The 16,863-nt window shown below is 36.5% G+C and overlaps 1 protein-coding gene across 5 annotated transcripts in view; it reads left to right on the top strand.

Moving 5' to 3' along the window:
- ATP2C1 (ATPase secretory pathway Ca2+ transporting 1) overlaps positions 1-16,863 on the top strand; it is a 45,063-nt gene that overhangs the window by 8,960 nt on the left and 19,240 nt on the right. For all 5 annotated transcript variants that reach the window (XM_066320694.1, XM_066320703.1, XM_066320719.1 and 2 more), the window contains 10 exons: positions 5,389-5,499; positions 6,415-6,531; positions 8,077-8,166; positions 10,839-10,874; positions 11,747-11,808; positions 12,167-12,275; positions 14,042-14,197; positions 14,745-14,813; positions 15,512-15,587; positions 16,087-16,153. In XM_066320694.1, the coding sequence (XP_066176791.1) occupies positions 5,389-5,499; positions 6,415-6,531; positions 8,077-8,166; positions 10,839-10,874; positions 11,747-11,808; positions 12,167-12,275; positions 14,042-14,197; positions 14,745-14,813; positions 15,512-15,587; positions 16,087-16,153 (893 nt within the window). The remainder of the gene's footprint in view (positions 1-5,388; positions 5,500-6,414; positions 6,532-8,076; positions 8,167-10,838; positions 10,875-11,746; positions 11,809-12,166; positions 12,276-14,041; positions 14,198-14,744; positions 14,814-15,511; positions 15,588-16,086; positions 16,154-16,863) is intronic.

Raw genomic sequence — 16,863 nt, forward strand, 5'->3', positions numbered from 1 at the left:
GTTGATCAACTCAGCTGGCTGAGGTGTTTATCCAAAGCAGAGGCCACCCTCCAGTCCCACTGCGTAGAGGTCAAGTCAGCCTCTTTGGAGCAGCTGTGGTTTGTCACACCCTGTGTTATTTCCTGGGCCTTCATGGGTGCTTCACCCTTGCTCATCTCCTAAAGCCTGGTACAGGATTTTATTGGTCAGTATCTATCATATCTAAATTTACAGGAGTTTGAGGCTCGTCTGAGAAGTTGCTGGTCAATCACAGTTGATCTTCTTGATTTAATCGCATGTAAAGTACAAACAACTGTATCACTGCAGTCTGTAAAGATAACGCCTTTCTTGATATAACTTTCAACTTTATGCATGTAATTGAAGTATGGATAACTTAGTTCAAAAGCCAAGAAGACAGTAAAAATCAGAGTTCATTTAAGGTAAAGTTGTGGCTTGACTGCATTTTTAGTTTGTGAACCTGATTGCACCAGGTTTTATTTATTTTATTAAGTTTCTATTTGCCACACTCAGCTGCTTCTGCCTGCTTCTTCTGCTACCATAACTGGTTAATTTCTCTGGAATTTAACTCCTGTTAAAATGTGCTGAAATCTCACAGATAAAATTGTGTCATAGTCACATGTTTAGTATTGCTGGTTTCAGAATGGTCTGGGGGCTCTTTGTGTGCTTGTCTCCCTTACTTCCACTCTTGGAAACCTGCTGTTGCTTTCGGGGTTTGCTTCTGGCTATACAGTTGGTCTAGGATTTGCTGTGACTATTAAGTGTGCCTAATGCCCTTTTTTTTTGGTGTGTGTGCTTGGCTTTTTGTGTCTTGTCATCACTTGGCCGTGGTTCTGTGGCTGAGATTTGTATTGAGGTTCCAGAAGCACTTTTCTTCTAGACAAAAGGAGGAGGGAAAGATGGCATAAACATAGTGAGATAGGTATTTTTAAGGTCATTGCTAGCTAGTGACTCTGTGGAATCACAGTTGTGATGCTGAGCAATATTGAAATAGAGAGCTTGATGATGCTTAAGATAGGTAAGCTAGTTACGCTTTAAAGAAGACAGTTAAAAATTGGACTCTAGCCACAATGTCCTAATCAGCATGAGAGGGTTTTGCAGTGATTCTTCATATCTGATGGAAGTGACAGAAAAAAAGGATTACTTATATTCTGGGTAGTCTTTTCCTTAAAGATGCCTTTTGCAGCCAAGAGTCTTTACCTAGTGGGAACTGTGTCCAAAGTCTGCATTCACAGGGAGAGTCAGACCTCTGTGCTCATTGACATCTAGTTGAGCTCCAGTTCTGTGTGCTTTCAGGGTTCCAGGCAGTGCAGAAGAGGTAGGCACTTGGTATTTGGGTATCTTTCTGTATGCATGGGTGCCTCTGTTGCCGCTGTGCTCCTGTTATCCTGGCTTTGAATTGTACAGACATGGAGAAGAGCATGCATTTTAGGATCTGAGCTTTTTAAACCTTTCAGTGTATATCACACAAGGTTTGGTCATATAGAAAGTTCAGGAAATGGGAAGCTTGTACGTTTCAGTTTGGCGTTCAGTGGAATACCTTTTATTATGTTGAACACTACTGTTTTTATCAGTGTGGGGAAGGTAGATAAAAAATGAAACCTTATTCTTACAGTGGGCGAGGAAATCCTTATTCTTTTGGCATCCCAGTAAAGAAAGGCATGAACACTTGAAAGACAGATCACTACTAATAACTGAGAAAAGACAATACCAAGGTATAAAATAATACTTCCTTTCTGATGCTGGGAATTCTGAGATGACAGCTTTGGAAGGATCTCTGGTCAGGGCCTGGCACACTGTAGATCTTGTTTGCTCATTGTTCATTTGTATGGGGCTTTACTTACAGTACAGTCATCTGTCACTGGTAGTTGGGTCTGGAATGAGAGCTTTGAAGTGTCCCATGGATAGTGTGCTCTAATATCCTTACCTCGTTAATAAAACTGCAGTTCCTGAGCAAGGTACACCTAGTATTTCAAGTGGGAAAGACAGCATACTGTACATATACTTAACATGAAATGCCCATTGATTAGTTACACATTGATTCTGTGGACATTCATTAATTGTGCTATCGATCAGACGCAGCACGGCTCAGTAACAATCACATGGTATCCGTGATGATCACGGACCTGAATGTGGGTCACTGACTGCTCGCACAGTAATAATCTTACGGACGGATCATTGCAAACAAGTTGAAAGGTCTTTGTACTACTTGAATTGGCTTGAAAGGGGCTCAGTTTTACAGGGATTGATGGGACAGCTTCAGACAGATTTGGTGAGCTGTTCAGATGGACCTGAAGATTCAGAAGGTGTCTCAAAGAATCAGAATTTCTTTCAGTACCTCAACTTAAATTTCATTTTTTTGTCACCATCCGGAGGTTTTTTTCACTTCTCTGTTCTCTATAGGTGTCTTTCTCTTCTATGTTTGTATTTCATACTTGTAGGTCAGTTGAGAAGCTTTATGTAACATTTGCAGGGCTTTATATTGGCTAATTAGCTGAAGTGTTTTGGTCACCAGTTTGTCTAAAAATAGATTTTGCTATGAGAGTGTTCTAAATTTTTAGACTGCTCTCAGTGAATGTGGGTCTTTCCAGTCACATTCTCTGAGCAAGAAGAGCTAAAATTCCCCTTCAAAATAATTATGAAACTTAATTGCTGTCAATGAGCCCTACTGATGGATAATGGACTCATCCTGCTGAGCCGAGAAAAGCAGTGGTAGAAGTAAGCTGTTGGTGCTTCATATTGGTCACGGTAGAAGGAAGTTAGGTAAGCGCTTGTATCTTATGAGGGAGGAGAAACAGTAACGCATTGCTGTTAACTAGATTCTTCTTCAGAAAAAACAGAAGGGAACTCTAAATTTCTGGATAGTTTAAGCCTTCCAGGCAAATTTGTATTAATTTTGATAAACATCCTTTGGTCACAGTTCCATGGTCGTATGATTGATGCATATTTCTTGGCCTAGAAATGATGGTATGTACCTTGGAAGTGGTCCAAGAAAAGCCCTTCCTGAGGCAGTGATTTATTTTTGTTAGTTAGCACCCTGCTGCTTTGTTCCTTGGTGGAATTAGTTGCAAGTGAGGAATGGAAAGCTGTAGACATAGAAGCTTCAGTGATGATGTGTGTTCTGCCTATCTAATACCTGATGTTGGCCAATATAATTTCCCAGCCCGCGTTTTCTTTATCTGTAATAAAAACTTGGCCTGCAATGAAATACTGAACTATTTTAAGGTATCAGCCGATGAATGATGGAAAATCAATTGCAGCATGGGATGGAAAGAAATTTTGCTCTATGTGGGTTGTCTCCTTTAGTACAGAGCACTGTGGTTCTGGGAATAGCTTCTGTTGGATACCTTAAAAGGTGTTGCGGAGGCCCAGATCTCTGGTGGGCAGCAGTGCAAAGGACTGTAGAGAGCACTTGCCAGCAGTATTGAATAAGTAATTTTGCTAGTTTTGTGGAGGTAAAAGATGCACAGTAAAAGGAAAATCATTTGCTTGAATACAGTTATTGTGGTCCAGGAGATAGGAAGCACAGCTGTTTTTTGGACCTAAATCTGTTGGTGTAACCCACTTTGTATTTTGTGAGGGGAACAGTGATTGATTTCCCCTTGGCTAAGCAATTGAATTTTAATTTGTGGCAGTGTTAGATATTTGAAGCTGTTCTTTTTTGAACTACAAGTGTAGTTTAATCTACCAAGATTGTAGAGGGTTTTTAGAAATTAGATGAGGATTCATCCCGAAGTATTGTAAAATGTGTAATTCTGCTCTGGTGAAAGGAGCTGGTTATTAAAAAAAAGACTTTCTGAGCCTTTATCTTTCTGATTCTGTATCAGATTTTCTCTAGATTTTTTTCATCACATACTGTACAGCATTCTTCATAAAAGTGGGAGGTAATATGAATGAAATACATGCAAAATTACTTTTTTTTTTAGTCTGTCACAAAAAGGTTGTCAAAATAAGCTTTGTTGTCGCACTGTAGTTCTGTACTAATGAAGATTTATTTGGAAAACAAATCTGGTCTCTGAAAGAACCTCAACGTTTCTGTTTAAGGATTCTTAAATTCTTAAAATCTTAAAAAACCATGCTATTAGACTTCCTGAAGTCCTAATTGATAATATTAGGGAAATGACCACTTATGTATCCTTTTTTGGTGTTGTTGTTTGTGTTTAGCAGTGATGTCAGATGCTGCAGGGGAAAAGATTTTTCTCAGTACTGAAATCTGTAATGGCTGTCAGTTCATTTCTGCCTGCCCATATTGGAAAGGCATGGTTGCTCAGCATTTTTGTTGAGAGTGTGGAGTCATCTTGGTCAAAGTTGTATGTTGGTGGGCTTGTTTTGGAACAGCACTCAGGCTTAATGGTTTTCTGTTCTAAACTGGTGTTTGGTAGCTACAAAGAAAATGAGCTCCAATATTAGAGTACATGGCCAGTAGCATGCAATATAGAAAATTAAGATTGCCATGCCTTTTTTGGGGCATAAAATGCTGGAATCTTTTAATGTGTTGTCATGTTTAGGTACTTGTATTTTAATTATCAGCACCCACAGAGGAGATATATACAGTGCAGTAATTACAATACAGTAATTATTTCCTAAAGCATAAACCAGCCAGTTGAAATTCTGTGCAAGTATAATGTGAAAGCCATTTCTGTGGTCTGCATGTTTGCATGTTAGGTCTTCCAGTTAATGGTGGGGGGCTGTGTGTGCAGCATGAAGTATTAATTGTGGGTGCAGTGAGACAGTCAGTAGGACAAAAAGAGTATCACTCCAGCTTCTCACATAAACAAAAATCAGAAACTCTGAAGTTTCATTAAGTATCAAAGCGATGCTGACCTATGCAATCAATGTTGCTATTACGCTCTTCCGCAGTTCACAAAATTTTAGCTTCCTAAAATTACTGAAAACATTACTTTTTATAGTATTGATTTGAAGCTTTTGTGCTGTAGTCAAGTTTTATGGCTTCACTTGCATCTGTACTCTTGTTTGAGATTTTCTTACTGGTGTTTCTCCTTTATGTACAAGAAAATGTAAATAGGCATGCTTTGAGCACTTTCATTAATGACTAGAAAACAGGAGCAGGGAGTGAAATTTATTTGAAGTGACTTTTTGACTAGATATTAATGATTATGAGCTAAAGGATTATTAAGTGACTTTGCTGTTAGGATCTTTGCCATCACTGAACACATCATTACAGAAATTAGTGCTTTCACTTGCATGTCCTGTGTTTTATTATTGCAGGTGATAACTGCATGAAAATGGAGCTGAATTGTAGATTATTTAAGTGCAATGCTTATAAAGAACTGCCTTTGAATGGCATTAAAACTTAATTGCTCTGGCATGTGTTGTTGAAAATAAGACATTAGCACTCTCCTTCCCTTCAGAATTCTGTTTTGTTTCTAGGTTGCACGTCTTCAAAAAATCCCTGATGGTGACAATGAGACAATGATTCCTGTACTGTCTTCAAAAAAAGCAAGTGAATTGCCAGTTGATGAAGTAGCAAGTATTCTGCAAGTAAGTAATTTTTTCATATCTAAAGAATGTACTGATGTTAGCAAACAATACGTTTGATATTTCTTAAGGACAGATCTTGTAATTGAAAGTTGATGTGTTATCATGCAGCTTGATGTTAACTATTGCCTGCTTCTAAAAGCAAGTTGATTTTTAAATTGTTACTAGAAATGCTCTAATCTCTTAATATTAAAAAAAAAACAACCTAGGCAATTGCAGGGGGAGTGAGATTCAACTTGAAAATGTTTGGATTTGTCTGCTCTGAAAATTGCAATTCTTTAATAAAAATCCTAGAGTCAATCTTGCCATAAAAGTCTGTCCTGGGTTTTTTCTTTTTTTATTGCTTCCATTTCTCTAAGGAGTCTTTAATGTTCTTTATTTATTTTGGTAGCCTCCGTCTTAAGTGGAGAAACAGGCCTGAGAAAGCTACTCATTGACAGATTTATGAACCATTCAATCTGGGTTAATTTTCATGATAGATGGTCCTTTTTCATTTTCTGTATGCTTGACTGCTTTTGGAGTACACCATGATAAATGTTGGTCACTGACATCTCGAGATTTTGAAGCTATTGCTGTCATTTGGCTGAGTCACTGAACTCCTGACATAACCCTCAAGAGTCTGAAGGATGCCCACAGTTTGGTTTATTGTAGAGTTTTTTGCAGGGAAGGTCAGCAGTCATTTAGAGATGTGAAACATCTGCTTCTGTGGTTGTTCTGTGAATTTTTGATTGAATCCCTTGTATAGTGCCAAACAGAGAAGTTAGTTAGCTTTTATTGTCATACAAACATTAGTACCAAGCTTGTCTTTCTGATGTTGCCCAAATTTGTATAATCTAAGTCCGTGGATTTGGGTGTGAGAATTTACAGTAGCTTCTCAGTGTAATTGCTGACTGTTTTATTCTTTGCATATTCTAATAGGCTAATCTTCAGAATGGCTTAAAAAACTGTGAAGTTTGTCATAGACGGGCATTCCATGGATGGAATGAATTTGATATTAGTGAAGATGAACCACTGTGGAAAAAATATATATCCCAGGTGAAGATTTTTTGTCCTTTCTTCTTTTTGGTTTTAATACCTTCCAATAGTTTTGTTCGTTATTTTTTGCTTGGCTTTTGTGTACATGAACATATTTTGATCAAAGTGGGAAAAATCTAGTAGAGTGGAAAACTACAGCTTGTATAATTTATATCTATTGTACCTATTGAAAAAGCTTTTATTTAGGCATATACCTATAAGCATCATAGTGTTTTGATTGTAATTTGTTCTTAAATATATGTTCACAGCTATCCAAAGTGTGCCATTCATAACTAGCCTGAGGGCTAGAAAAGTAGAATAAACCTCCCTGTAGTCAAACCTGGAATTGTACTAAGGTCAAAGAACAATGCATATGACCATTGGTAAATATTTAAGTGGAATTTGAAATATTAATAACTTGATAGGAAATTTCAAAAAGCAAAGCAGCTTCCTTTTATCTGAGGGTGGAGGTGGGACCAGCCTTGATTCTGATGTTGAGCAGAATTGGCAAGAGTCAAGTGTGAATTTTTGTCTTAGTGTGATATATCTCAAATACATATATACATATCTGATGTGAAAGTGTCACTACTTTCTCCCACCCATCCCATCTCCTAGCTGTACAAGATATTTACCAGATGATTCTTCCAATGAATTTGTAATGTTAAATATTTTGGTCAGTGCTTTCTGCACCTTGGCTGTGCAGCAGTGCAGCCCTGAAGTTACACTCTGTGGTTGATTTTGTGTTTCTTGGGGGAGATTAAAAATGCATTCAGTGCTCTGATGATGGTAGTGGTGGGAACGCATCCCATCCTGGCTGTCCTCTGGCATTAATGCTTTATTTTCAAATGTGTAGGGTCAATTCCTCAGATACATCAGAACACTTCTAAGGCATGTTGCCCAGGCCTGTTTTAGATGGGATTTATTAAGATTCATACTTGCTTTGAGTGTGCTTATCAGATCTGCTTTTGGAATGTTCTTCAACTGAATTGTAGTAATGTTGTTTTTTTGTAGTATTTCTCAAAAAAATCACCAAATTAGCAACAAGCTGTCATAGAAGCAAGATCCTTTATTTTTTTAGCCTTAAAGATCTGGGGTAATCATGTGATCTAAAAGGAAATCTTTTGTCTTATAAAACAGGAAATCACGAATTGAAAGTTAAGAAATATTTTCCTACCTTAATAATAATCAGTGGCTGAAACAGAATCAGTCTTTTACCTCAAAGACATTTTCAATGTGTTTCAGCTTCTTTTTGTATGTTTAAATACAGTATAAACAGTTATAGGAGATTATTCTTTTTGCATTTAAAATGTGAATCAAGAAATGTAAGAAACATTTTCTGCCTGTTTCTTACTGAATACAGTCTATTCAAGGTCTTTGATATTTAAAAGAAAATGCCTCGAGTAAGTATCTGAACTGTAGAGTTCTCTTTTCTTTGCACTGGTAGGTTATAAATATTTTAATAATAGAATAATATGTTTCAAAAATAGATCTGGTATGCTTTGAGGGGTAGGTAAAATGGCCTTTCTGTCAAGAGTGTGGCTGAATTACTCTTCTGTTTCATTTCAGTTTAAAAATCCCCTTATTATGCTTCTCCTGGCATCTGCAGTCATCAGTGTTGTAATGCATCAGTTTGATGATGCTGTCAGTATTACTGTGGTAAGCAACTAAAATTCTGTCTTAGTTGGGAGTACTTGGGAATGTGTGACCACATGTGTGTTCAGCATCATGTGAATGCCAGTGTGGGGTGAGATCACTTGATTGCAGTTGCTGAGTTGGATTTGTGTGTTTATCATTAAATCCGTTTAGTTTGTGACTGGATTTCGGTTTTTTTTTTTTTTTTTTTTTTTTTTTTTTTCCTTGATTGATAGCAGCAATACATATCAAAATACATCCATGAATAATTTTATGGCTGCTTCTTGCATCTTTTCTGTTGGTTAAAATGCCTGTCTTTAGGCATTTGTTCAGAGAAGCAATTTTTGCCATATTCTGTTTAATTTTAATCTTAAATTATGCTTTAATTTCAAATTGAAGCCAACATAAACCTTCTGTGAATTTACTTGAAAGATGTAATCTTTTAGAACATGAAGAAGTAAAACCTGAACTGTCTAGAAATCTAGAAGAAAGATAGAAGCTGAAATAAGAAATTTTTGTAGAAGGTTGCAGTTAGATAGGGTGCTAAACTAGTGAGCCAAATATAGTACTCAAAACTGTTTGTCACTGCAATTGGCACAGAGGAGAAAACTGTAATCCCTTTGACCTTTTAGGGGTGAGAGGTGGTGACTGAAAATCATGATTTCTGTATGACTAGAGGCACGTTCTAGTTGGTGTTTTTTTTCTGTTTTGTCTTACCTCTGCACTTTCTCTGTTGACTTTTGTACGTAACACAGGGTAACTGGAGTGACTTTGCTTCTAACCCCTCTAATTTTTTATAAAGAATAGTTGCCTTTAAAAGATAAACTATGTGGCCTCTTAAAGATAAAACTTGCGGTTCTGAATTTGAGTGTAGTGTTAGTTTGGGATAGTTTATTGTGTTCCTAAGTTGAATGTAGGTAATTCGTTGTATTATGAAATATATTTAATTATTGTGGCTGAAAGTTGAATTATTTCATGTTTTTTCCACTTGGTTAGTGCCCTTAATTCTATTTCTTAACCCTCTTGAGCAAGACAATTAGTGCAAGAGAGCAGTAATTTCTGCATTATTTGTTGCAGCCTGGGAAGAAATCTTTTAATAGCCTTGTGGACATTGGTAGAAGTATATTAAAGAAAAAGTGTGGTTGATTTAAAGTTATCAGCTGTGGGTTTTGTCTAACTTCTGACTAACTTGTATCATTTAGTCTTGTTATTATGAATAATTCCCACTTTATGACTGAGTGAATATTTGTTTTACTTTATTTTCAGATGATAGTGCAATTTTTCTATGACTATGCATTTGTGCTCAGAGCCTTGGCAACAAAACTCATTTGCTACTAAAGATCAATGACATTTATTACTTTTGGCCACTCTGCTGTCTTAAGCTGCTTCTGCCATACTTTTAGCTCTGCTGCTACAAATGTAAGACTTCTTGATCTGGACTGGGAACTGATGAAGATTGAAAGAAAAATAAAATTATTAGATATTTTCCATTTGGCTTCTTAATGCAAGCCATTACACACAGACACAAGCCGAGGGACTGATGTGAGGCCAGGAATTCAGACCATTTTCCATGGAAAAGTGAAATATATATAGTTATTTCCTCATATTTAGTTGGTGAGGCTAATTTTACTAGCACAAATAAGGTGGATTTATGTGGATTTACTTAAGAGTTCAAGAGATTGGTTTTTCACTTGCAAAATGGTAATATCTTGGTTATTTTTAGTAGTTGCTGTGTGTACTTGAAAGGCTTAATTAATGATGGCTGTGTTAGGGTTCTGGAAGAAATCATTGTAACAACTCAGGTTGAGCAACAAATTCAGTTAATGTAGCAAAACTCAATTTGAGAGTGTATTGAAGGAGAAGATGAGACTTGCTTTGCAACAAACTCATCTTTGTTGTTTCCTGGAATAGATTTCTTTCATTTGCTTGCTTTCCCATCATGTACTTAGAAGCCCTGTAATGTTGATGTTGAAGCGTTGCAATCAGAATTGTATATGATAGCGGGGACTATGAAGGCTGTTCTTGAGGCCTTAGTACTTACCTTGGGTTCTTCCTAATGAGCAATATTTTTTTAGCTTTTTTGTTTGGGATCTCTGACATACTGTCTGTTTGGGTTGTTCCCAGTGTCCTGTTTCACCCTGTGAGTGCCTTGGACAGAGTTTCTGAGGCTCATCCTCCTCTTGTTCTTGCTAGGATGTTTGATGGCTCCAGACAGGTTCTTCAGCTTGCTGCCTCTTCTTATCTATAGTCTTTGTGTTATCTTGGTATTTGAATGAAACCACATCTGTGATGCCCTGTAGCGGTTACCACACCTTTGTTCTGGTCACAGAAGACACCAGTCAGTTTTTCTGTTTATGTCATGGGTCTCTTTCTGTTGCTCTCTCTTATTCACTATTTAGAAACAGGGAGCAGAGGCAGTTTTTCAAGTTTGCTATCTAGTTACTAGTCTTATTTTCAGTAAAAGCAGGTTATTGCATTCTTGGATATCACTGAGGCAGGTGCAAATTGATAATGGCATTGCTTTTATGACAGACTTTAGGGATACCAAGTGATTTTAAGCATGAGAATATGAATTTGTTTCCAAATAATCTTGTTAATATGTAGTAACAACTATGACTGAGCAAAATCAAGTATGATTGCTTACTTTCATGGTCATTTGGAATGCTCTTGTCTCATCCACTTGTGTTCTCTTGCAGGCAATAGTCATTGTTGTTACAGTTGCCTTCGTTCAGGTAAGAGAGCTGTTGTCCAAATAAGATCATTGCTTTTATGTAAACTCTTTTATTAAAAAGACTGAAGTAGTTATCTTGGTGCATTGTGATGTGAGTGGTTGAGTAATGTGCTTTCATGCAAGTCCTTGCCTTTTCTAAAGTGCAGGATTTGTCCTGCTTTAACCATGTTGACATTTATGCACCTGTATCAGTATTATACTCAGCAATAAGAGCACTTGTAAGGAAGCTCTTGTGATGAACAGTGTAGAAGTACTTAAACAGGTAACTTCTTAGAATTTGAAAATGTAACTCTTGCTTTAGTTTTGTGCAGAAATAGAAAAAAAAATGGTCTTTGTTTCTCAAGTCATAAAAAGGTTGTTTTCATTCTATAAATGCACAGCTTCAGTCAGGGTGTACCTAAACCAGAATTACTTTGTGTGTTTGTGCTTTATATCTTTAATTACCTTAATTTTGTAACCTGTTTATCGAGTTAAAGATGAGTTGTGTTACCTTGGTTCTCCCGGGCCTAAGAGCATGAACGCAGTATTTTTGGTACTAATTTGCTAAACTGTAGCATTCGATAATGTATCTGATCCCTGAGTTTAGAAGCATTTCAGTAAGTATTACAAAGACTGTAGGAAAATGGAAAGCACCTCTGCTATTTTTTCAGAAATACAAGTAGGCAAATCTGTTAATTTTTTCAGTGCTTGGACCATATTTGCTTTTTAACCTATCTAATACAGAACTGTTGAAAATAATCTCTTGCCTGTTTGGAATATTATTAAATGCAACTTTATTAATGAAATAAATTTCAGTAGCTGTATTTCATGTTATGTAAGTTTTCACTGTTTAAAACTGCGATCTGCTTTATTTTTAATAAAATGTCTCTGCAGGAGTACAGATCAGAAAAATCTCTTGAAGAGCTTAGTAAACTAGTGCCTCCAGAATGCCACTGGTATGTAGTTTTGTTCTTTGAGTACTAAAGTAAATCATAAGAAGTTTAATCTGAAATGAGTGAATGGGAAAGATTTTACTGAACTTAGTTCCTTTGTATCAAGTTTTTATGCTGACACAGAACACACTTTGCTTTTGCTCATTTTAAAGATTGTTTTATGAGCCTAAAAAGCTACACTGTGTAATTGTCTCTGAGCCCTTCCAATGATGTTACTGATGTGTAGGCTCTCAGGAAGAAGCAGCAAATTTGAAATATTTTGCTGAAATGTGTAGCATTACAATGTGCAATCAATGGTGTGAATGCTTTTCTCAGCCCAAATGCCAGAAGAAGTTACTCGTACTGCTCTTTGTGCCTGCAGTGTGCGAGAAGGTCGGGTGGAACACACACTTGCAAGAGATTTAGTGCCAGGTGATACAGTCTGCCTGTCAGTGGGAGACAGAGTCCCAGCTGATCTACGATTATTTGAGGTATATACCTAACTTGGATTTAATATTTTATAACTTTACTTTTTGTGGGACAGAGGGGAAGGTAGCCACTGAATACTGAAGTGCAGTAAGTGGTTCTGTTTGAAATTCGCAACTATCTTGACAGAAAATTTGAAATAATTACTTTCAAAATGTCACATACATTCTTAAACAATGTGTGTGGTTTCTACCTAGGAGAAGGAGAAGAAAATTTTTCAATTTTATGTATAATGCATTCTTGAAAATGCTATTTCCTCTCCCCTCCCCAATGTTAAATATGTTGTAAACACATTGTTTTCAGTCTGAATGCTAAAATATTTTGGCATCTGGTTGAAGGTGGTTTTCACTCTTTATTTGCATTACATTTTAAGCTGTAGTTCCACTGTTCTCCAGTCGTGGAATACCAGAAAATCTTGTGAAATTGTGCTGGTTAATCTTTCCTCTCTGATGCTTTTTCACCAGTGTGTGTGTTTATATCTTCTAGTTTACTGAATACTTCATTTGTGGTATTAGCACTGCTGGAAGTGCTTGAGTTGAAGGAATTGCACTATAGCAGTACTTAAACATTCTCTAAAAATGAAGTGAAATGTGTGTATATATATTTTTTTCTGTCATATTTTGGTGGTTTTAGTTGAATAATGTCATTTTTCTATCAGTCTGGGCATCCTCAGTTTGCTCAGTACCTGGGCTATCTATCCTGTTGAAGTAGTGTCTGGATATAAAAATCTGTAATGCAGGTTATCCACAGTTGATAATTAATTAATCAGTGTTCATTTCATAGACAAATTCTAAATTAACTAGTTTCTTGACAAATTTGTTTGGATTGTGTTGTTAGCCTCTGTGGTGTGGTTGGTACTTGAGTGGGTTCATTTTTTATGACTGCAAACATTCTGCTTGGCTTGGCAATTGTGTAGTCTGCATTGTTATGAAACTGCTGTTGCAGCAGCACCTACTTTCTTGCTCATATCTGATACCATGTTATGATAGCAGCATGCTCAGGCCTCTTGCAAAGGAAAGCAGAAATGGAATTAGAAGTTACTCAGCTGTCTGCAGCCCTTCACTAGACGAGAATTTTTCCGTCGTAAACTACTCTTGCATGTCATTTGGAACTAAGACCATCTTATTTTCCTCTTGTGTCTACTGGGCATTGCTGCAGGGTGGTGGGGTTTAAAAAGAAATTACATGGAGATCATCTTTCTGAGAAAGAACTAGATTTGTTCTGCATATTCTCATTGATGCTGTCCTAGAAAACAGTAGAAGTGGTAACTAGGCACTATTTGCTTTGGGATGGGATTTGTGTAAGTGAAAACTTTCTTCACTGGTCTGATTTTATGGGGTCAATCTTGATTTTCAAAATGAATTTACAGATCTTTTCTGGCCTAGGTTTTCTGTATGTTAATGAGTGGTCCATCAGATTTTCTGATCATCTTGTCTAAAGCCAGCATATTAAATCAAAAACTAGCATACCTATAGCATACCTATAGCAGTGTAGACTTAAAACACAATTCCTTTTGCTGATGGTGATAAATATTTCAGAGCTCATGGCTAAATTTGAACAGTAGCAAAGTGGCATCTTCATCTTCCATCTTTGACTCTGGTGAGAGCTTTGTGGAAGTGCTTGTTGGTTTGTTGATCCTTAAAATATTGACTTGTCTCTATCATATGAATAAATTGGTTATATTTTAATGGTGAGAATTGTGAAACTTACCTTTACAATTTGAAATACTTACAAAATATTGTCGTGCTTTTTGCCTATTTTGTTTTCAAAGGCTGTGGACCTTTCTATTGATGAGTCCAGTCTCACAGGTGAGACAGCTCCTTGCTCTAAATCTACAGCTCCTCAGCCAGCAGCAACCAATGGAGACCTTACTACTAGGAGCAATATTGCTTTCATGGGGACATTGGTCAGATGTGGAAAAGCAAAGGTAAAATCATTATTGAGAGATAATATGTTCCCTGCTTCAACTATTTGAAGGCAGTTCTTATTTTTTAAGTTTACCTCCAGGTGATTAGTGTGATACTTTGCAGAGCTTTTCTCACTGGTGTTTTTTCATACACTAGTTCAATAAGAAAACTATGGCCATGAGAGCTCAAATTCATAGGGAGCAGATGATGTGAAACTCCTCTGTCTTGGTTGTGGTGTTTTCCTTCTAGAGCTACAGGCACATGCTTGAAATTGTGTAAAAGAAAATACAGTTCTGACTAGTGTTAGGTGTTACCAATTTGAGTATTGCTACTGTTAGTTAATAAGTACTTCAGCAATGCACAGAGAAGCAATTTGTTTCACTGAGGCAGAAGGTTTTTAGGAAAAATTCCCTACTTGTGACAGGAACTAATTCTGTAAATCAAGTTAAAATTTTTATTTGGCTAAATGGCATTTTCCCATGATTTGAGTCAAAACTGTCAAAAATGGCCAGTGACATTAAAACTTAAGATTTGATTTGTCTTTTTGTTGTTTTTTGGTTTTTTTAGGGGATAGTTATTGGAACAGGAGAAAACTCTGAATTTGGGGAGGTTTTCAAAATGATGCAAGCAGAAGAGGTAAGAGAAGGTATTTAGAAGCAAAGACATAGTTTGAAAGTGTGTATTTCGTTCATTAAAACTTCTAATTTATTCTGTAGGAACTTAGTTAAGCATACATTGCTTTCAGTATTTTCCTCTAGTGAAGCGAATCTTAGCTCTTGGACATGGAAGTAGTAATTGAATGCAGTGCAACAAAATATCCATAGCTGACTTAAAGATACTAACTGTGAAAATAATGCTCTGCACCTGTCTAAATATTTACATAGCTTTTTCTTTTGGTAAATTGAATTTTCTGTAGATGATTAAAAACATTCCTTCTGAAATATAAATGGCCTTCCAGGGCTCTAATGCCTCTGTTCTGAAAATCAGTTTTATTCTTGCTACCCAGAGCTTTTTTGGTCTTGGAGGAAGTGTGGTGGCTTGTAGTTGGCATGTTTTGTTTTTTTAATGACGTTTTTGATAAGACATTTTATATTTGATTTGTTGCCGATGTCACAAAGCCCTAGAAGAATACTTCTAATAAATATTTCATTTAATTGAAGTATTTTTGAATCGCATTGAATTCTCTGAAAGAACTGTCACTTTTCCTAAAGTAAATGTATGGAAATATAGGGTATAACTGCATCTTATTCACTGACTGTCTTGAATTTTGCATCTGTGAAGTAAAATGTGATGCAGTCCATTTGTTAACTGCTGCTTGTTTGCCATTCATCAAGGCTCCAAAGACACCTCTGCAGAAGAGCATGGATCTCTTGGGGAAACAGCTTTCCTTGTACTCCTTTGGTATAATAGGTAAGACATTTTATGTAGAATAATTGCAAAAGATTAGCTAATGGAAACTAGTGTCTAGGCCTGGGAAATGGAAGACTCTTTTGGCTCCTGATTTCGTTGGTCGCTTTGAGTTCATGTGTCTAGTCATCTGAAAATTGCATAATGTGACATAACTCTAATCATAAGGGTGTTTACTTGCTTCTTCCTGCAAGTAAATGTACTTTACTGACTTCTTGTCCTTTGAATCCTTCCTTTTAAATTGCAATGTGTCTTGGATTCTGATTCAAGGTGTGCATAAGTGAGTACCTCACTTAGAAATGTGATTAGGCAGCTTGACTGGCTGATACTTTCTTCATCTTTGCCATACTAATGGAATCATGACAGTGAAATAAATAATAAATTTTTATAGGTAGCACAATTGGTAAGCTTTGTTCTGGTTATTTGAGGGTTTTTTCTTGTCTTCATGAGGCTACAGTACATGCCGGTTTTACATTTATCCCCTTGAATGTTTTCTTTATAGGAGTTATTATGCTAGTTGGCTGGTTGCAAGGAAAGCATATCCTTGATATGTTCACAATTGGTGTGAGGTAAGATTTATGTTATGAAATAATGTAGATCATGCATTACAGCAAGTGTTTGAAAGCTAGTGATCTATTTTGTAATGTGCTTGCATACACTGCTCTTAACTTCATGTAAGTAATTCAAAATGAAAATAGAAAAGCAAGTTCATACATATTTTTAATGGTGCAGTAGTGTGTTGCTGTCAGTCTCTTAAACTTTACATTCATGTGGTGATTTCTGAGTGTCTTGTGGAACATCTGCAAACAGGCAGTAGAGTTGTACAGTTTGAATTTTTGTTGCTGAGTAAATAAAGTAGCTGTAATTTTACAAGGCATATGACAAAACTAAGTTATTGTAAGCTTTGTGTCATGTAGTTCAATAACTCATCTTCTATTATATTATGCAAACTTAATCCCAGTGTGTTTGCTGAGAACAGCACTGAATTTAGATGGTCTAACTCCATACTTCTAGAAAATTTTATTGGGTTGCTGATTACATGGGCAGTGCATAAGGCAGAAGGGTTTCTTTATGTGACAGGGTCAGACTCTGAAGCATTACAGATTTGTGGAGGGGAGAAAAGAAACCCAGGAACTGCATCTTTGAGCATTGCCTGATGAGTTGTGATCTTGTTTATGCTGTCATCAAGTTCTTTATTTGTTTGTTTTTTTAATGACCTTCAAGGCCATTCCCTTCACTTAATTTGCTGCCACATCATGATCTAGCAGTAGCAATTGTG

This window comes from Sylvia atricapilla, chromosome 1, assembly GCF_009819655.1.
Source record: "Sylvia atricapilla isolate bSylAtr1 chromosome 1, bSylAtr1.pri, whole genome shotgun sequence".
In the NCBI taxonomy this organism is placed as follows: domain Eukaryota; kingdom Metazoa; phylum Chordata; class Aves; order Passeriformes; family Sylviidae; genus Sylvia; species Sylvia atricapilla.